Source organism: Liolophura sinensis, chromosome 13, assembly GCF_032854445.1.
Source record: "Liolophura sinensis isolate JHLJ2023 chromosome 13, CUHK_Ljap_v2, whole genome shotgun sequence".
NCBI lineage: Eukaryota > Metazoa > Mollusca > Polyplacophora > Chitonida > Chitonidae > Liolophura > Liolophura sinensis.
In genome coordinates, this window is record NC_088307.1 from 4,149,537 (window position 1) to 4,172,154 (window position 22,618).

At 40.3% G+C, this 22,618-nt stretch overlaps 1 protein-coding gene across 2 annotated transcripts; it reads left to right on the forward strand.

Moving 5' to 3' along the window:
• The first annotated feature begins 15,529 nt into the window (after window positions 1-15,529).
• LOC135480619 (zinc finger protein 34-like) lies at window positions 15,530-21,796 on the forward strand. Of its 2 annotated transcripts, XM_064760505.1 has the most exons (3): window positions 15,530-15,575; window positions 18,823-19,848; window positions 20,083-21,796. In XM_064760505.1, exons 2-3 carry the CDS (start codon window positions 18,910-18,912, stop codon window positions 21,184-21,186), a joined length of 2,043 nt encoding a protein of 680 aa, XP_064616575.1. In that variant the 5' UTR covers window positions 15,530-15,575; window positions 18,823-18,909; the 3' UTR covers window positions 21,187-21,796. The 2 variants fall into 2 exon arrangements, with proteins under 2 accessions (XP_064616575.1, XP_064616576.1); XM_064760506.1 differs by lacking the exon at window positions 15,530-15,575 and having other exon boundaries at window positions 18,758-19,848.
• Window positions 21,797-22,618: the final 822 nt, after the last annotated feature.

Genomic DNA, 22,618 nt, shown 5'->3' on the forward strand with positions numbered 1-22,618 from the left:
CCGCGCGGTGAAGAGTTGAGTCGTTTTGGTGTTTGTTCGAACCCAGCTTACGACAGTGAATTTTCGCGGCGTTGTAATGCATGAGCTTTGTTGCGCCTCTCTTGCATGCTTGGTGTTATGGTGGCTTGTAGGGTAAATTTCAGTGAAAACATGTTCATCATGCCATGTTCATCATGCCATGTTGATCGAAAATTATGTTATTCTTCACCGTTCATTATACATAAAGGTATATACACATGAAGCATGCGCATTAGCACGTTAGTTGCATGCCTGCGATTTTAAGGCTTGAAACTACACTCCGGCACATGTCTATTTGAAAAGTGGAGGTCTGTAAGTGCTTTTGTTACATGCTTACAAACCATCGTCAAGTTAAAATAATTTAGGTGAATTTAAACGTGAATGGTGTGACTGACTGATTATCAGTCCCTCACCATCATGAAAGTGTCAAAAGCAGCTGTGGGCCGCGCTGTGGGCCACGTGATCTCGTTGTTAGCGTGCTAGCTCAGCGCATTGAGCCAGGAACCCCATGCTGGTTTCTCCGGGAAGGTCTTCAGCAACCTGCGATTGGTCGTGGGTTTCACCCGGACTCGGGCCGGTTTCCTTCCACCATAAGGAGTGTAATATTCTTGAATATGGCGTAAGACATCAACCAAATAAGTAATTCCAATAAATCGAAAGCAGCTTATAGAATCTTGCCGTTGCTTTTAGAATGTCAGTGAAATAGTACCACCTTTCAAAGACCCTGACTGACATCTTGTTCGGCTTATAATATATACTATAACAACACATCACCAACTTGCTTTAAACTGATATAGATCTCCATTCAGTAGTAAGAAGGGGTCCGTGCTTGTCCGCGCGGTGAAGAGTTGAGTCGTTTAGGTGTTTGTTCGAACCCAGCTTCCGACAGTGAATTTTCGCGGAGTTATAGTGCATGAGCTTCGTTGGTCCAGGCGATTTCTTGCCTTCAACCACGCAGAACTGAAGCACTGGGAAACTTTCTATCTATCTATCTATCTAGATAGATAGATAGATCTAGATAGTGTGTGTGTGTGTGTGTGTGTGTGTGTGTGTGTGTGTGTGTGTGTGTGTGTGTTTGTGTGTGTGTGTGTGTGTGTTAAACATTCTTGTGCATGCAGGGTGTTAAACACAAACGATTGTGGCGCACTATCACTCAGGTTAAACGATGCTTAACCCCAGTCAACCAATCAATCAATCAATCAATATTTTAACCAGCCAGTTACAACGTTTTCCATGAAACTTCCGGTGGAGTACAGTTTTGTGCATCCCCCGTTCCCACCTCTGTACTAAGATGCTCATTTTTGGCCGTTTTTACAGTCTTCCGTTTGTTTGAAGTCCATCTTTATACGCCAGCCGCGAGAAAATTTATTCGTCACTGAATTACAAAAGGAACATAGGTGGTTTACGTCAGGCAATCCAGTTTCTTCATGCACCCATACAAACGACTGCCATCGTATACGGCGAAAAATTTTCGAGTACGCCTCCCTCCATCGCCAAAGAATATTAATATTATATAAAGAAAACTAATATTTAGTTTAATTTCAGAGCATACGGAACTTCCCATTTGCATGTGACATCTCACTGCAGCAATAATGATCCGTGGAAATAAGACCATGAAAATATAAAAACACTTTCTTTAAGCGTGGTATTGGTCAGACTAATATGACCAGTGACCAGTCGGAATGAGGCTGTGTATTCAAATCCAGAAGCCGCCAGTTCTGTTGCACCTCCAAGGTTTGTCGGCTTTGAAGGGGGTGCATTTCTCAAGGTTGAGCCTGATTTCCTCCTGACAAAAGATCCCACTGTTGTCAAGACTCTATGAAGGTAAAACTTTCGTTTACCTTTTGCTTGGTTTTCACTCACCGGTCGGACGTGGTAAAGTCTTCCAGCAGCCTGCGGATGGTCGTGGGTTCTGCCCATTTTCCTCCCACCATAACACTGGCAGCCGTTGTATAAGAGAAATATTCTCCAGTACGACGTAAAACAGCAATAAAATAAATAAATTTTGCAGTTTGTTGACAATCCTTCTCACGTACGGCCGGAGAGGAAGCCAGCAAATAAATAAATAAATAAATAGCTTAATGACACAGTTCCCGTGTTACTGGTGGATAGTTCATTTAAATTTAACGTAGATTGCGGCGATATTAGATGATCTGATAGTTGTCGGCCACATCCACCTTTAGGTTAATAAAGACAATTCCAAAACGGGTTTGCGGCGGACAGAATCAGGAGGAAAATCGACCCAGAATCACACTTCCTCAATCACACCCGGCGACTTCTTATCCTTTTTCGTTGATAGTCTTGTATCTCCGATCTTTTCGAGGATAACCTATCCTAGACTGGGAGTGAACCAATAAAACCACACCTTGTGTGTACCATAGCAAGGGGTCCAGGTGGCCAGGTGGCCACACCAGCGAAGCACAATGATTCAGGAGCCTCTCATCTATGTGGCAGCTCTGAGTTCAAGTCCAGCTCATGCTGGCTACCTCTGAAATCATGCTGAAATTGTGGATTTCCCCCGGGCCCTGCCCGGTTTCCACACACCCGTCGTATAAGTGAAGTGTTCTTGAGTACAGCATAAAACACCAATCAAATAAGTAAATACTGGTAATTAAAAAGACCAGCGTCGTAACCACCTATCGCGGTCATATAAGTGAAATAGCCTTGATAACGCTTTGCAATTCCGACAAACCATACCAAATAAATACAGCCTAAATGAGTGAGTGCTTGGGGTTTAACGTCGTACTTAACAATTTAAGGACTCCTTAGACTGCATGTAATGCGCCTCCTTGTTGCAGGACACCGCTCTTTTTATGTAGTGCCGAAGGCATGGGGACAGCCCCACCCGAGCCATTATTCTGATATGGGTCAACTAGTCGTTGCACTATCCCCTTCATGCTGAACGCCAAGCGAGGAAGCTGCAACTTCCTCTTTTAAAGTCTTAGGTGTGACTTGACCCAGGATTGACCCTGGGTCTCAGCCTTAATGAAGCCGCATGTGTGTTTTGTTACATGTGAGTTATATAAATTATTCACAGCGTGATTATACAACCGAGGCCTTTTCTTGGCCATGATCAGCGATTACACCGGTAGAGGACTACGGGAACGTGTGAGGATTAGCAGACAACATCAGGCGTATTCCTGGTTCAAAAGGGCAGCTACGTCTTGATGATGACAGTGATGTAAGGCGAGAGAGAGATTATGAACAGAGCGATAACCACAAGTGTCGTTTTCTGAAAAAGAAAATTACACCTCCCTAACCCCCCCCCCCCCTCCAACCATGCCCTAAAAAGAAAAAAGAAAGAAAGAAAAAAAATCAAACCGATCAGTAATCACTACCATGGTAACGGGTTTATTTTTACTTTCACAGACAAAAAATAATCTGTCATATTGAACAGACAGTCTATCTTGACGCTTGTCTCTATTCTGTCATTACAACAGATTATTATGATCTTGTTCGAGATTATTCTGTTGGATACAGCAGACAAATTATTACATTAAGTCAGCATACAGATTTATGAGATTAACAACCGAGGATATTTTAGTGCACCAGAAGCTCTGCTTAAGGCCCATAATGAAATTGCCAGGCCTGACAAATTCGTCACTAACGTACCAAAGGTCGATGGTTTATCCCGACCTCTACTTTTTTTCCCCTCCTTCCATAAAAATTCCCCAACCGTTGCATAAAGCTTTAAATAACAATCATTCTGTAAATCAATTTATCCTTTATTATTTGTTCGGAAAGGACAGGTAAATATAGGGTGCCAAAAGTGTGTACTTGAATTTTTTTTAAATCTCATTTTGATCAACTTAATGCGCAGTCTTTTTCAGCCAAGTTGTACAACGGGTGAGTCAGAATGTCAGTAACAATAAGATAAACAACATATGCTCATTTAGTGATGACACACCAGGTCATACGTGGGCGATCCTCTCATCATCAGGATATTCCAGGACGTATTGATGCTTCTCGAATGTGTGATTGTATGGCTAAAAAAATTAATCAGTTAATTTTAACAGAAAGTCTGTTGCCTGAGTGATGCTATGATGTATTCTGTTATTATAAGATTTAACAGAACTTTCTGTTAGCTTAATATACATTTTTTACGTTGAAATGGAACATATGTGTTGTATTTATCAGAGTAATTCCCTGCTACAGCAGAATAGATTCATCAGTCTGAAAACAGGATTTCTGTTAAATTCAACATATTATTTTTTGGAGTGTATGAAAATGACTGAATAAGGAATATACAGTTCGGCTCTCCACGACATGCATGTCATGTGATAAGAATCAGACCCACGGCAAAATCTTGCAGTATCGGTGAGTTTAAGCCCAGCTTCTCCCTCTTTAACAACTGCAGTTTTCCGGTAAATTGTTAGTCAAATTAATAGACAGTTCGCTTCTGGATATAAGGGACGCTACTGCGGCATGTTACTACCTGAATGAAAGTCTGATTACCTCCCCTTTACTTTCCCCTTGCTTGGGCAACTTTCTATACCTTGTTTTCTTGTTTGGCGTACAGCTGGGAATAATATCAGGCGTATAGATGATATTAAAGCACATGAAATGTTTTTATACCGTGATTTAAGTCACAAATAAAGTGACAACGAAATGCGTAAAGAAACTGAGTATGCCTAAATCAACTTTCAATCATCTAAGAATTTTTGTATTTTTGTTTGTTTTTCATTTTTATGGCATATTTTAAGTCTCACAATTACGTCTCTATTTTGTGCTGTCAATGGACGGAAATTTTAGGAAATGATCTCAAACTCAGTTGAAGTTAGTGTCTTAGCTGCACCAGGTTAGCGTCCCAAATTTGGACACTCTTACCAACAGAGCTGTTTAATGGACATCCCCGTTAACTGCATGGTACTTAATTTCCAGACCGCTGCATGGGGCCTGAGGCAACACCCTACTTTAAAGCTATTTATGCGACCCACACGCAAGAATTTTTTTGTGCTTCTTAACTCACGTTTTCCCTTGGTCTTATCATGAAAATTACCCAATAATTTAATCTGAATTCTAGCCATACTAATTAACACATCCCATATTATGCAACGCGCATAGAGAAAGTCATCTCACATTATCACCACATTATCACCTCAATGTCTTTTACAAGTTGACCTTTTTCTCAACCCGATCACTTCCACTAATAAATGATCATTTATGAAGAGTAACAGTACTATCGTTATGGGGTATACCGAATGCGTCCTCGTGGCGGAAAAATTGTTGGGAACTACATAAAAACACAAGCGCGCGCACGCGCACGCGCACGCACACACACACACACACACACACACAAACACACAAACACACACACACACACACAAACACACACACACACACACACACACACACACACACACACAAACACACAAACACACACACACACACACACACACACACAAACACACACACACACACACATAGTTATTAGGGATTATACATTTTTCTGGATATAGCTTAGTTGTTTGTGCTGGAAATTGAATTATACCACTCCGAGATTCTTGAAAGTAAGGTACTCAGTAACTTTTACTTAAAAAAAAAATGCATTTTCTAAATATATATTTTCTCAAATTTTAACCATGCAAATAAATAACACAAAAATGGTAAGTAAAAATAATCGCTTGTCTATGCCAAACCCAGTCACATGTATTATTTTTAAAGGAAGTATTTTCTTCTTAATTGTCTACCCAGTTGACTTCCCAAATCAATTACAGTGTTATATAAATGACAAGTGTATAAGACTTGTTACATCACATCATAACAATTAGTAAAGTTCCAACGTTTAACTAAATCATAAAACAAGAGTCCTGATGCAAACATAAAAGACGAACCCAAACAGGTTAGATAAAAAGCCCACCCCACGTGATCTCGCGTGAAAAACGAAATCGACATACTACCAACGGTGAACAGAATGTCGTCTGCCAAAAACATGGCGACTGTAAACACAATGAGGCCACATGCCGCACACAACACTGAAAAATAAAACAAAATGGCATTTATTTATTTATTCATTTCTGTACATTTTCACCATATGATATCGTGCTTACAGATATTGATTCACTTTCACAAGTCATCATCAATCAAATTTCGCATCACTGATTTTCCTATAAATGACGCTATCTAGGTAAAGGCGTAATTCAGGCGTTTTTTTTTCAGTATGGTAACGAAAAAATCATAGACTTGGGCAATTTTGGGGAAAGTGCCCGAATGGAGGGGATTTCTGATGAGGCCGATGGCAAATTTTACAAACTTAAGATAATAACCGACGAATTATATATAGGCCGTGGCCGAGTGGCCGAGTGGTCAAGGAAATTGGATTTCGTTAGTTGTAGGAAGCATGGTTTGCAGATTTAAACCAGGCCTTGCATGGACAGAAAATGTGTAGATTCCATCCACTGTCACTGCTTGTTGGACCGACAACCGTTTGCTCAGTTTGACATTCTTTGAGCGTCTTCCATCAGTATGCATGGTGTGCATATCTGTGCGTCATACATGGGAAAGATTGTCAGCATACTCCTTAAAGCGCATGCGTCGCTCTCCACATTTCGCTTTACATCCCTGCCATCACTAGTAAACTTTGTACGAAAAAACAACACCAAGGTCACTGGGGTCACGGTAATGGGACAAAGAAGTGAGGTCAGAAAACACAAACAATCCGTCCCAACCCTTGCCTCTTACAATACTTTAGGCTATACACGTGCATTCTTATTATGTAGAGTTTGTGCAACAGAATTCTAACCAAAATCTAAAACAATTTTTTTGGTGAATGCTGATTCAAAAGTTCGGCGGCAGAACACACGTGATGAAACTAAGCCTAAACAGACACACGTGCGGCTGACAGGCTCCAAAAGTCAAGCTTGTGTCCAGTGGTGGCAGTGATGAAAAGCGAAAGGTTGACAATGACGCATGCACTGTAAGGAGTATGGATTGTGAGTAGCTTGCCAATGGTCGCTTGTTTAGGTTTACAACGGGCACAACCTATGATTTATGAATTAAAAAATTTTTAGTATGGCGTTAAACAACATGCAATCAAATAAATAAATAAAAATGCAGACCGATTACGAAGACAACCATCAACTAGTGAAGAACTATGGATGCCAGAGTTAAGGATGGATTTTGAATTCTCACCTGATGCAAAACAGAAAACCACCGCCAGAAGGAGAACTTTTCGTCTCTTACAGAGACTGAAACATCGGAAACACGTAAGAAACACAGCCGAGACTAGGGACAGGGCGAAACTCAGGCTCTCCAATGCTTGCAGCCATTTAAACCATTCTGAAAACAGAAGAAAAAGGCAATCACCATAATCTCACCAAGCTGGCAAACACGCTGCCAAAACAGCAAAATCTTGCCAACCCCTGATCTGAAAGTCTTTACCACCTCTTACCTACATGCAGCTTTGTTCTGATATCTTTAAGGGCTCCGGTAGCCATTTTGAGATATTGGAGCAAAGTTGATCAATGGGCATGTGAGTAGGATTAAATCTGAAGCTGTTCACAGGGTTCACAAATGGAGAGTTCCGTATACTAGTCTATATCTATGCCTAGATACAGGGATGCAGAATCGACGCTGATTGGCTGACAGTGGATATAGGTTTTCCTGGGTTGAATCTGGAAGCCTCCGTCACGTTTGAATAATAAATTCAACTTAGGAAACACACATAACCTGGACTTGCCTGTATCATTCAATGCAGCTATCCTTTTTTATTTTCTGATAACGGAGAACTAAAGAGTGAAAGCTAACGAAATTTCTTTTTTAAAATAACCACTGCCACCACACACTGCTGATATTTCTGCTCCAGGCGGTGAACCTTCCCATCCTGCCAATATACTCCTTTTGCGTTGGCTTTACATCACTACTACCGTTGGCAAATTTTGTACAGAAATCTTACACAACACTGAGGTCACTGTGATGAGGTAAGAATTAAATTAAGTTAAATTTCTTGTAAATCAAGCGCAGAGCGGCACATGCGCTGTGTGAAATATATATGTCCCTCCAATTGAAATATAACCTCGTTTAGGATTGGACTGGATTGGACTGAATTGGATCCGCCCAATGTCTGCAGCTGTCACTCTTCTTTTTGAAAAAGGAAAGATGCAGTCCTATATCTAATCTCTGCACTGTCTGTGAGATGTCTGTAACGCACATGTTTGCACCTGGCTAATGTTGGTCTGGGTCATCTGTGTTATCCTTAGTCAGGTACGCACTAACCGCAGCAGTTGGCTGAGCAAATACCATTTGCCATCACCTTACCTGTTCTGACTGACGAGGTATTCACCTATGCGGCTAACTGGCCACTGATCTAGGCATTCTCTACAGCGATTGAGCCGCTCTCTATCCTCTCTTTTCATCAATGTCACTACAGAAAATTATTTATTTATTTATTTGATTGGTGTTTTACGCCGTACTCAAGAATATTTTACTTATACGACGGCGGTCAGCATTATGGTGGGTGGAAACTGGGCAGAGCCCGGGGGACACCCACGACCATCCGCAGGTTATTGATAGACCTTCCCACGTACGGCCGAAGAGGAAGCCAGCATGAGATGGACTTGAACTCACAGCGACCCGACTGGTGAGAGACTCCTGGGTCATTGGGCTGCGCTAGCGCACTAACCAACTGAGCCACGGAGGCCCCTGCAGAAAATTAAGCATGACCTTTGGAGCCCGTCCGAATCACATTGGCTTGTTTAGACCTTGCCTCACCACTGAGGAAATTCGGAAATTCAAAAAGGCCAGCATTTACATTGTGCCAGTATACAAAACTGTTTCGCTCCAGGGATTCGTTCACAAGGCGACCACTCCACTATTAGTACCTTTTTGCTGAGTTGTAAAGCTGGACTTGTTACATACACAGCGTGCGTGGCAGAGGCTATGGCATCAGTTCACTGAATAATTTGCTATCCACATGGCGCATAAAGGGCCAACGATAAACAATGTTCACCAGCCTCAGCTTTCCGGTTTTTGTTTTTTTTTGTTTTGTTTTTAGAATTAAAAATCGCTATAGCAAACTTTTCGCTTGCAATTCATGTAAGGCGAAATCACGCTTTAGACAGGTCAAGGTTTGCATATTTAAGATGGATACTGAAATAACATGACTCCTGTTAACATGTTACTCTGCATGACAAGCAGGATTTCGTATTACATGAACTTCTTATACATGTATATATCCCAAGCTTTCTCTTTCATGTATTTTCGGGGTTTTTGGGAGTTGTAAACAGAAGGTTGGTGCATTTGTTGGTCGCCGACACATTGTGAAGACGTGATGCTTCATTGAATTGGAGTCACCCTGTCACTTCACATCAACCTAGTGTTTACAATGCCCCGATTGTTTGTTGACCTTACCTTGCTGAGTTGACATTTTCGAACAGGTAGAAAACACTGGCCACAAAATGCACCATCTCCATAAACCTTGGCTGTGGCCGTAGCCGGTAAAGTTGGCCTTCAGCCAAAAGGGTGCTACGAACCCGACCACGTTCATTACAAAGCCTGCTAGGTACAAGGCGAAGGTTACTCGACGTCTCAACTCCGTCTTCATTTTCCATAATAATGTTACGTCATTTTCTGTCAACGAACAGGTCCCATTGAAGCACCCATGCAGTCAGTGTACCGACATACAAGTCCTACCCTGGATTATTGTCCTATGACGTTTTATCAAAAGCGCAGATATCGGCCTTCGTTCAGGTAACTTCATGCATTCGTTACAAACGGTGGATAGAAAAACTTTCACTTGAACTATTGTGACGGATATTCACGGTGATAAACTAGAGTGGACAGGTACTGACTTGTTAAAAACAGCCTATAATACGAGTGACCGCCCATGGACAAGACTTGCAGTACGACAGCATGACAGAGACCACAGTAACTGTGAATGCATTGAGATAAACCCACCTGCCGTGCTTCTCTCTGAGCACACGGAACCTTTTAGGAAGGCGTAGCTGTTTCGTTTGCTGCCATGATTTACCGAAGTACAGTGTGTGATTATTCAGCTTGCCCAAAGCACATATACACCTTACACATAACGCCGGAGACTGGTGTCTATTCAGGTCACACATATAATCCAGTCGGCATATAGTAGCCTACGGTACCAGTCACGATGTCACTCTGAATGTATGCGTCAGTACGCTGGCTCTGTATGTGTGTTATTTTAAGTAACCTCATCCAGAAATATGTTCGACTGTCCTAGTTAAGCATCTACTGATGTGGCATTTGTCAGAAAATGTGCCTATCTGCATTTGACTCTATCTTTGTTCGTATTCTACACAGCACAACAGCCTCAAAAATAATTCTCAAATTACATAGAATATACGGACCAAATTAATACCATATTAAGACTATGCGCTGATTAAATCACTTTTTAATTGTGTGGTATTATCTCGTAAGACAATGGCATGGGCTAGAACGTGCAAAAGTTGTTAAATTTTATTAAAAAATGGCTGAAAACAAGTTTACATATTTCTGACATCAGGAGACCCTTAAGACTAGAAAGTCTTAAACTCATGTGTTCGTGTACATATTTCAGATGACTCATTTAACTTTTCGTGTGTATATATAACTCAGTTCCGTTTCGTCGTACCAATGACTTCGTACTTGTTGCTGCTTCGCTTGGTGCTCAACATTCAGAGATTAGAGCAAGGAAACAATTGGTTGGCCCTTTGTCTGTATAATGTGATCGGGTGGGGTGTCGTGTATGGTGTCTTCGACATGATACATCAGTGGCGGCAGCAAGTAGTTGGCATGGACTCGTCCTGTCACAAGAAGACACACACTGAATGACTCCTCATATATCTGAAAAATTAAGCGAGACGTGAAAAAGCAAGCAAACATAGGCCTACATACAATGGCGCCCCGTCACGTCCCCCGTCCTGAAAGCCTGTATGGGGGCCCTGTGCGTGGAGAGTGACATTAGAGCTTGGATTGATTGGTTCATTGTTGTTTATCATGCCACATACCAGAATTGTTCATTTATTCAATGACATTCAGTTTTATTGGTTGATGAAACTAGGAAATAAAGTAACGACCTTTGGTGAGTTACTTACAAACTCTTCCACGTGAGCGGCAGGCAAGTGGTCTCCGGCGACGAATTTCATAACGGACCACGTAAAAAAAAACACCGACAACGTATTTCCCGGAGAGCAAGAAAAGAAAAAAAAGCCAGGGGAATCTTGGAAATTTACCACCCAAGAATGAGTTTGATCCCACGTAGGCCTAGCTTTTGATGTGGCGATTGAAAGGCAATCACGTGCATGCACCTCATAAATTTGTACGATCTCGCATTGGGAAGCTGTTTGCCACCAACTATATTTCTGGCATCATTAAGTTCAGTAGAGGGGGGCACCAGTGCAGTAAGGAGTATGGGATATAAATATATGGCATTGATTGCATGTATAGTGCCCACGTATAGTACTACTGAGCGGTTTACAATTTTAGGCTTGTAAAAAATGGATGGTCGTTACATATAATGTGTTATTTTGGATGCTTCCGCATGTAGTTCTCCTTCGCATTCGTGTTCTGCTTATGGTGTCTTCTTTCAAAACACAAAACATCGTAATGGTGTGACGCTCCCATATAAAGCATTTTGCAGCACACCCTGTGGTAAGTGACAGGTCCTAATGGGGTGGATTGACGCTCCTGTGTTATTTACAGTAGAGTTTGACAGGTGCAAATGTGTTGTCTGGCTCAAACTGTTGTGTCAACATCAGTGTTTACAAAACAAAGACTGTGAGGTATTTCAGTGTCTCGGTGGTGTGTATATATAACAGCTGTAGTATTGAAATAACTATGTAAGACGATGACGTCAAACATTCAACGTCATGACCTTAGAGACAGGAAAATGTTGGGTGGATTGTTCTCGGCCATGTGGAACCAGAGAGTTGATGAAAACACTTGGGTGGACGGGGAGGTGGAGAGGTGGGAGACTCGCTGCTGAATAATTGACTGTGAATGGTTATAGCCATACCAGCTTAAATCTTAAAGGTGGAGAAAATACAAGAATTACATAAAGTTCAGAGGACAGAGTGCTAAATGTTAGGTGTACATGTGGTCTTCAATATTTTTTTCGAACATTCTTTAAAGAGAAAAAGACACTTCAAAATAATTTCTGTATCGTGGGTATTTGAGACCACCATTTTGACATCATTTTCTTGTTTTCTTCTCCTTTAAGGCAAGTCTTGCTTTATACTTACCAGGCTGCATGTCCACGCACGCTGCATCTCTACATAAGAGCTTAAATCTCAACTCAAGACAACAAAAAAATATGATTTGAGTTATTTCGGATGGTGGATACAGGTCTAAACGGCCACAGTCATTTTTTTTCTGTTGTCGTGTGTTGTCTTTTAAGTATTTTAAAGAATTTATTTACTTTCATTTGATTATTGTTTTCATATATACAATGACGGAGAGGAGGAATTCGGAATACCCGGCACAAACCACAGACCTTGGGCAAGTGATTAACAAACTTTACCGCATGTGATGCACAGGCATACGCGCCATATTGGCAGAGGACAGTTTATCAGATGTCTTAAGGCTTAAGCCAGAATTCAAACACAAACACAACAAAGTTGTTTAGCTATAGGAAGTTCAAAAATTGTACACTGCATTTGTTCTTTACTGCACCGACCACAATTCGAGTTCATTCGTTTTCTGGGTTTGGCTTTTTAACCACTCCAAATTTATAACTTAAGTCTTATGTTACCAGCCGTTAACCAAGATGGGTGTTCCAGGACAATAATCTCAAGGCTAATTCTCAAATCGACGTTTAACTCAAATCACCAAAGATCTAAGAAAGTATATAAAATACTAAATCAGGACGAAATCATGCGGTTAACAGTTTTCAGTGGAAAGACACAAGGAATGGATGAGTGAGTGCGTGGGGTGTAACGTCGTACTTAACAATTTTTCAGTCATATGACGAAGAAGGATTCCTTAGAATGCATTTAATGCGCCTCCTTGTTGTAGAACACCGCTCTTTTATCTAATGCCGAAGGCAAGCCATTATTCTCATATGGGTCAACAGGTCGTTGCACTTTCCCTTAATGCTCTTTTGAAGTCTGGGTGTAAGCCAACCCAGGATTGACCCTGGATCTCCCGCCCACGAAGCGGACACTCCATCAACGATGTCTCCCATCGGGGGCCGCTCGAGGTGAATGAGGGAAATCAGCATTCAAATATGTATATGTATTTCAGATGCGCTTTGATCGCAACTGTTAATACGTCCAATTAGGCGACCTAATTCAGTACGATGAATATACAGTCCTTGGTCTCTCCTGGTGTACTATGCAAGCGCCTATTGTGCGTACAAATAATACACCAGATGCGGATTCAACTCCGGCCTTGAGCAGTTAATTAGTAGATTTCGCCGCGATCTCACTGTTCGTGAGACTATGCTTACAATAAGTGGAGGACGACCCTGGTGTTGTGGTTAACAACTTATCACTCGGGTTTCTGTAAAGCATGCTTATGTTTACGTCAATAAAAAATTCTTGATCAGGTCTATTTATACTGCCTTCAACAGGGATCAAACCAATTGATAAAGCTATTTGATCAAACTTCAGGGCAGAACTTGGACGTAATTATATCAGTTCTGAAATATAAATTGGCCTCTTTTGAAAAACAAATTGGCCACATTTGAAAATTTTGCCACTGCTGAAATAAAAACATTTTTGGAATAAGTTCCACTTTTGAGATAAACATGACCATTTTTGAAATTTAAATTTAACAGCTGGTCCCTTATGCATTAAACAAATTAGTATATTTTCATTTCAAAATACCTATTAAGTTGTAAACTTAGCACCAGGCTATTTATTTCAGAAATGGCTTCTATTAACCGCAGTCAACATTTATTCTCGCTATGGTCTTGTCATATAGTGTATTTTCAGTGCTATCCCGTGCAAGCTGGCAAGAATCGTTCGGAAGTTAGGTCACCTGTACTTAGCTCCGATAAAGCATTAATAGCAACTTCAGCTATCTGTTTGACTGATGTTGATTCATTCATTTGACAGCTGATATTATTATGTTCTCAATACATGAGTATATTTTGTTACCGTAATATTGTGGTTTAGTCCCTAGAATGTAGGTCATCTTAACTGAATACTAGATGCTATTCTCTATTATACCAGTTGAAACCATACACCTATCATGATAAAATTGTTTGGTTTGATGCATAATAACCACTGTAACAGGCCTCTTTGTATACGTTTACGATAGCTGAGACCATATACATGTTCCATGATAAAATTGTTTTAATACAGAATAACCACAGGTACAGATCTCTTTGTATACTATGTATAAAATGTCGGTACTTCAACATCGTAATTACTCATGAGAATTTCATCCGTAAGAACCGCTTCAGTGGCCCAATGGTTACGGCGTCCGCCTCGCAGTCAGGAAACCTGGGATTAAAGCCGAGTTGGGTCATACCAAAGACGTTAAAAATGGCACTTGTTGCATGCTACCTCATTTGGCGCTCAGCACTGAAAGCTTGTCATTTATCTGCGAAAAGCTTAGAGCAAGAAAACAAGACTAGCTGGCCCTGTGTCAGTGTAATGTGACTGGGTGGTGTGTTTATAAATCTATTTATTTATTTATTTATTTGATTCCCACATCCATCCGCAGGTTGATGACAGGCATACGGCCGGGGATGGAACCAGCATGAGCTGGAGTTGAACCGCATTGGTGAGAGGCACCTGCAGAAATCTTGAGCAACGCCGAGGTCGCTGGGGTCAGTGATGAGACAGGAAGTTCCGCTAAACCTTTGTTTTTAACAATACTTTATTCACATGCATTCGCTTTATCTAAAGTATGGGCAAAATAATTATAACCCTAACCTGAGACAATTTTATTGATCAATGTTGATTAAATAGTCCGGCGCGAGGACACAAGTGGTGAGGCTATAAGCTTAAACAAGCCAACGTGAGTCTCGCAGGCACCAAAGGTCAAGGTTGTCTATCGGTGGCAACGATGTAAAGCCAGCGTGGAGAGCGGCATATGCATTGTAAGGAGTACGATATTACATAACTTTTAAAACGCGAAAACTTCAGAGAACGTGCTTGTTGAGAAAAAACGTTCGGTTATCTCCCTTGCAATAAAGCCGTTTTCTGCAGTCTTGCTAGCAGTAACTTTGTAACTATTTTACCGTTCATAGCTATTGCTATGTTCATGTAAATTGTGATAACTTAAGACTGAAAGGCATACAATGGTATCGGCAGTCTGTAACAGCCTACCCGAGGTACATTTTTTCCATTGGCAAAATTACCTTCTGTACATAAACGTAATGTATGTAACTTTGACAACCGGCGTTTTTTTCCTTCTGATTTTGTACGTAATGCTCGATTGACATTTCGTTTTGTACAACCTGTTTGCTTTTTAAGATACATTCCAAGGAAATCTGAAAGTGTTAAATAAATTAAGTACCGTGTATTCGCGCCAAGACTCTAGTCCGTGTCCGTTTTATTTGTTATAACTCGTCTGTTTTAATGGAACCGTATACTCAATGCTGTCGCTGCGCGATAGTAAGGTGCGAGACAAACACAGTTTGATTTATTTTCTTGAATAACGTAAGTAAAATTCGTGGTTTATTCTGCTTTTTGATGCATGGGAATGGTTATCAATATACGGATTGGTGTATCACTTTTTCGATGTCTGTTTATGGATATTTTAGTCAAGAAATGAGTGGAATTCCTTTCCCCGGAAGTCCGAATTACAACAACAACTTGGTACCGGTAGCATAATATTGACCGACAGACCGTTGGAATATCCATTTCTTGCCGCTGTATTTGTCTGTTATCTCTAATGAACTGTCGTGAAAGTCATACATTTATTGCTGTCATTTTCTGTATTCTGATTTGGTCAGTTAAAGCAGTGTTATTTACACAGTATGTGATGATGAAGGCCGTGTCTGTGATCTGTCAATGCTCAAAATTGTCACATCCACTTAATGAAGCTTAGTTACACTTGTCACTTGTAAATAAATCCAAGGGCTTGGAGGACTTGACTGAATCAGTGAATGGTTGAACTACTTCATGCAATCATAAGTAGTTAAATTAACTGAGCAGAGATGAGTTGCGGAATGTGACTCTTAAATCGAGCAACACAGTTACGGAGAGAAACTGCTTTTGATGTGTCAGATTGATGCTAAACAACATTTACTGCATCTTCACACTCACATTAAAACTTCCCTAGCATAAATGGATGTCAAGCAAGTGGTCCCCATAATCAGTTAACTTTTTCATCTAAGTCTCGCTTAACCAAAAACAATCCATGACAACTGCACAAATTCACAAAATAAATACATTTTCAGACATAACTTCACTTTGGCTGTAAGCCCTCTGTCACCGTTTTGATCACATGTGAGACCAAACGAAACTGAAGCAATTAGCACCATCTGAGAAAAGGTTGAGTGAACCAGGTCAGTGAACTGCTAGACTTGCCTTGTGTTACTATACTGATTACAATAGGTATTATCTGCCTTGAACTACCTTATTTTTTTCTGCGTTCACATCAATCACGTCATCGATCATTTTTGGTTCGGCAAGACTCACAACAGGTTAGTTGAACATGGGGACCACTCGGTTGGCCTTGATTTATGCTAGGGAAGTTTTAATGCACGTGTGAAGATGCAGTAAATGCTGTTTACCTTTGATCCGACACATTAGAAGCAGTTTCTCTCAGCAACTCTCCAAAATTTCATGTTGCTTGATTTAAGAGTTACATTCTGCAACTAAGTGGAGATAGCCATGGGCAAAAAAGCACATATCCATTGAATTCCCCTTGTACTAAACACCTGAAAGAGATAAAGACTTGGTGGCAGTTTAAAGTTTACAAGCACACATGCAGGCAGGTTAACACTGTGTTTAAAGCCAGTAAACATGTCATGATACTTATTTGTTGAGAAATTGTAATTTGTAGCTTTCGTTGTGAAGTGTTTTTAAGTTCATGATCACTTTGCTGAGCTGTGAAGAAATTCTGTATATTATCGATATTGTTATTTAAATAACTGAAGTTAAAAGAAAAGAACACATTTATACAAACTATACTGTAAATGAAAGAGCTATGCAAACTGTGTGGAATTCTATTTTTTTAAATATTTTTTAAAGTTTTTGTAAGAGAGAGAAACAGTTTTAAAAATCGTCATTTTCTCCAAGATCCACTGGGAAACGGTTTTAAAAATCGTCATTTTCTCCAAGATCCACTGAATCGAGGCACATTGAAAATCCCGCCATGTTTTAGACTTGTCCAGTGAATGAGAGTCATGCTGTTTACAACTTAGACAGTTACTCTTATGCTTGGTTAAAATGAGAGTATTGTAAAATGAGAGTTTATTTTTTAAATGGGTGCTTGTAAAATTAATCTTAATACTATTTAAGATGTACTTGTAATACCTGTAATTAATTTAAGTCACCAGATTTGAAGTCACTTGATCAAAGATGTGAATGATGCTGATAGCATTATTGGAGTTATAATGTTGACACTATAAAGTGTATTTTTCAGTTTTGGGATCATACATCTCCCCTCCATAACACAGCTGTTGTTGGGAGACAAATCTGACTAGTGTGTATATAAGTGAAATGCATTATATGAAGTTTGTTACCTGCGGACACGACTAACATATATAATATCAGAACAGATATAGATCCTGGATATTAACTACAAGTCAAATCAAGATAATATTGTTTTTATTGAATAATTGCATGTTAACCAAGCTTCTGAAGGAATTTGCCGTGTCTGAAGCTTTTATTCATTGCATTTGAAAGTATGTACACGTCTGCATTAACAACTTCGTGAAAAATTTGGGGTACATATTAGTGTACTAATGGTGTAGTTCTGTATGTAGTTCATACCTATACAGTCTTGGTATTTGGCCTTTTTGGATCTTTAAATCAAACTGAGATATGGCAGAGCAAGGAGTATTCAAAAGTAGAGAGTAATACACTCGTTGATCAGTGAAGCAGGTGCTGCATTGCTTCAGCATAAGTCTTCAACATAGAACAACAGTGTGAAAGATTTGAACACAGTAAGGAAACAAGCTCCATAACCAACAAAAGACATTTTTGGAAACTGGGGGGGGGGGGAGCATATACAAATACCTTTATTGATCAATTCCAGTCATTTCAAAAGTGTTACTGCCGGAAACTTGATTACCCGATAACCGGAGCTATTCAACTAAAAACACATGCTTGTTTTCTTGTGGGAATTTTGTTTCTATTGTGTTTTGCATCAAAAGACAGATAGTTTTATTTGCCCCATTTTTGTCAGACCATTTCATTAAAGTGATAGACTGAGACATCAGACTGCTTTTTAGGCTGTATATGGGCTCTTCTAATAGACTTGGCAGGCATGACTCTGTCCAAGCCATGACATGATTTGAATTGAAAATACAAGCAAACTTTGGGTAAGCCTGAATTTCAAGGAAGTAGAAATGTTTGTTTGGTCTTGAACTGACTAATTTGGCCATATCTGCTATTTGAAGAGCTGTTACAAATTCTGGTGATTTTATAGCAAAATGTGCATGAACAAAATCAGAGTACATGTATTTGAGAACTTTAAATACTTCAGGCCACAACTATATAAATTGTTGTTTTTACAGGGTATAAAAATTAAATCAAAACCTCTAATTTTTGTTCAAGGAATTTTTTCTGCCACAGACATATTTACATTTTTAGAAACCTAATATTAAGATCGAACAAAAGAAAAGTGTTCATTTTCATTTTTATTCCATTTTTGAATTGTTTTCTATCTGATTGCTAGTAAAACACAAAGCAAAATTGATGATGCCTGACCCTCAACTTTTTGTTTCTTTGTAAGGGGCTAGAAACAGAAGTGAATCATGCTGCGAAGCAAGAATACATGTTTTGCTTAACCAGTTTCTTCAAGGAATCAGGGGGTTAACCTATGGAGAAACCATATCTAAATGCCATGGCTGGAAAGTTGACCAATGAAGAAGAAGAATTGATGTCTGGTACTTCTTACCATGGTCAGCTGCCGGATTATATAAGTGGCAGTGGGTCCCCTCCACGTGAACATGGTTTTCGGCCTACATTCCTCCCAGAAGAACAGCCAATCAACATGGTCCAACCCAGTTTGAAGATGAACGACAAGCCCAGAACTGAGCCAGTGGTGGTGAACTTTGCATTATCAAAGAGTCAGAATTTAAAATCAACATTGTTTGAGTGTGAATCCCAGGACTCTGCTTCATCTGACCCTGAAACCAAGCATTCAAAAGTTCCACATTCCTTTAAGACCAGTACAAGTTTAGTAGAACACCATGGATTGCAAGAGGAAACCCCAAATTCACAATCCGATTCAGATCAGTTTTCATACCAAACACTTGACTTGTCACATTCAGAGAGTCAAAGTATTGATGGCCTTATTAATCCAGTGTCAGAAGTGGGATGTCAACATTCTTTTAAAGAAACAAGTAGTAAAGTTAATCCAAAAAGAAGGAGTCGCAAGGCCAAGGGTTTAGTTAGGAAAAAAGGGGTAAAGTGTTCTAAAGACAATGCTCTTTCGTTAGGAAGCTCAAACCAAGGTCCTTCACAAGGTTTAAAATTGGATTTAAATGAAGAGCAATTGTCAGCTAGTGTAGGGAAAAGCAAGAGTCCTGGAACAAGGAGGAATCCTGTTTTATCTTCTTTGCTTCATGCTAAAGCAGAAGCTAGTGAAGTAGTTTGTGCCGATTTACCGGTTGACCTGTGTTCAAAGACGAAAGATGTACATGTAGAGTTGACAGAAGGAAGAGAGGGCACTGTGTCCACGAGACATGAACGTCCCAGCAAGATGGCGGATGTGGATTCTGGACACACCAATACAGAAAATGGAAATCTTCCTATGGTAAGCATAATCCAACTTGTTTATTACGGTGTTGTTTGTCGGTGCAGGATACCCTATCTAATGTTTCCTTCTTATTTTCAAGTATTGCATGCATGTTGTAAATCTAATTGGATTGATCGTAATATTTATTAATGGTGTTTTCGGGCTTCTCATTATCTAGTAGTATTTTGGGAAATCTGGTAGTTTCAACTATTTCTACTGGTAACTATATTTTTTATTTCCATTGTACTTTAGACTGAAGAAAATAGTCTTGCGAAGTCTACCTCCGGAGATTCCAAAGCAGATCTTGGTCAGCGCAAAAAGAAGAAACGGAAGCTGTTAAGTGGGAAACCAGGTGAAGGATCGGCTGTGTATAAAAATGTCATCACACGAGGTTTGGTCATGGAAGGAGGCGGGTTAGGCATACAGGCCGCACCGGAAATCAAACCAAAGCAGAAGCGGTATAGGGGTAAACAGACCGTGTTTTGTTGCTCTCTTTGCCCCAAGACGTTTCCCCTGAACTGTCGTCTAACGAAACATCTGAAGACGCACGCAGGAATAAAGCCGTTCATGTGCACCGAGTGCGGCAATTGCTTCACTCAAAACAGTTCACTGCAAAAACACATGCGAACCCACACAGGCGAAAAGCCTTACGAATGTCCCGAGTGCCACCGAACGTTTTCCGAGAGCGGGACCTTGGTGCGCCATCGGCGGACTCATAGCGGGTACAAACCGCACCCGTGTCCACACTGCAGTAAACGATTCGCTCAGAAGAACAGCCTGAAAATCCACATTCGCTCTCACACGGGTGAAAGGCCCCACAAGTGCCCACGGTGCCCCAAGAGTTTTGCCAGGCTTCGCTATCTCAGCACGCACATTCGCATTCACACAGGAGACAAACCCTTCAAATGCCCGGTGTGCTTCAAACCTTTTGCAGCTCAAAGCAACCTCAAGTCCCACATGATTACACACAGTGGGGAAAAGCCTCACGTATGTAGGGTTTGCAACAAGTGCTTCTCGCACAAGAAAACTCTCCAGCATCACACACGGACGCATTTCGAAGAGGATCCATTCGCATGCAGAGTCTGCGGAAAAGTTTTCGCCTACGCGAGTTCGCTTCACAAACACATGAAGTCTCACGGGCCCAGCAATCAGTTCTTCTGTAACGTATGTGAGAGAAGCTTCTGCGACAACTTCTCCCTCAAGGGACACATGCGAACCCACTCGGGAGAAGCTCCTTTCACGTGCTCAGTATGCGGCAAGGGTCTCTACTACCGCAGCTCGCTCAAAAAACATCTTCAGAGGCATAACGACACGCCCGAAGAAAAGCTGGAAAATGTGTCCGAGAGTTTAAGCTGAGTAGGCGGACGATTTGGATGTGTGTGGCCTTGGACCCACGTGCCACGTCAGACCTTTCATATGGCACATTTTCTCGAAAAGATCCTTCTATGGCACGTGTAACCCAGTGGAACTATGGGAGAAAACCGAAGAATGTGTAATTGATTTCAAATGCAGGGATATTTACTTCTCTTTTTAAAACACTTTGTTGTGAAACAGGCTCAGCCGTAAGAACGGAGTATGAAAACACGATTGTTGGTTTTGACCTTTACGTATTTAGACTTCTCTAAACGACATATATAATTCGAGCCATGTGGATAACCTTAGAAAAGGATGTGTAGAATTTATGTTTAGGAAGTGTATATGTGTTTGTGTAATTTCTGATGAAGCGTAATTGCGGGTCAAAAGTACTTTAAGACAGGCTTCGGTATGCTTCATTAAGTTAATTGATTTCTGCTGACCCGAATGTATTATTTCATCTAAAGGTGTTATGAAGTTCACCTTGAAGGTATATCATTGGACCAATTCTGTCTTTTGACACAATATTGATTGCATGGAAAAATTCTTAGAGACAATTTCTCAGGAGATCTGAAGCATTTATAGAGATGTATGTGTACAATTATTATGCACATAGATTTTCTCATAATAATTTATTGCAATATTCGTGGCAATAGTTTTTGCCTCACGATATGTGCTTTTCATATACACATGCACATACATGTATGTTGAAATGTCCTGTAAAACTCATTTTTCATATGCTGATTAGAAAATAGCATGCTTCATATAGATAGATAGATATTAACTATTGTATGCTCTAGAAAATCGTAATTAGCTCGTTTCAGACATTCTTAATTTCTTATTTGTTTTCTGTTTAAAAAATGTTTAAACAAAAAAAGTTTAGGTTAAATTTCAAATTTAATTTTCAAATTTAATTTAAATGTTCAAATTGCTTTGGCGTCCATCTCTACTAGATGGAGGAATTGTGAACCATGTACATTGGACTAACATCATTTCGTGTGTTCATACTTATCAAATGTATTTTGAGCACTGTCTGTATATTTGAACAGTATAAAAAGATGGATTTCGGTCGTGCCCTTAGCTTGGCGAAGAGCGCGAGACATTTTGTATATACGCAGGTCCGGAAGATTGACCTCTTCTGAAATGGAGGGTAAACTGTCGTTTCTGGTGGATGACAGTTCGTGACTCGAGATACCTTGGCGAACAAGGTATGGAAGGAACGCACGATTACGATTTCCTATTCATTGCATTATATAGATGTATATGTGGCGCTCAAACTCAACAAATTCAATAATAGGATGTATACATACATATATTTACTTTATTTATTATTTGATTGTTGGTTTACACCCTACTCAAGAATATTTCACTTATACGACGGCGGCCAGCATTATGGTGGGAGGAAACCGGGCAGACCCCGGGGGAAACCCATGCC

What these genes read in the sequence shown, in the direction of transcription:
- LOC135480619 (XM_064760505.1), top strand. Translation starts at nt 18,910, where the DNA reads ATGGAGAAACCATATCTAAATGCCATGGCTGGAAAGTTGACCAATGAA. An exon ending in AAAATGGAAATCTTCCTATG is followed by an intron (nt 19,849 to 20,082) that starts GTAAGCATAATC and finishes ATTGTACTTTAG; the next exon opens with ACTGAAGAAAATAGTCTTGC.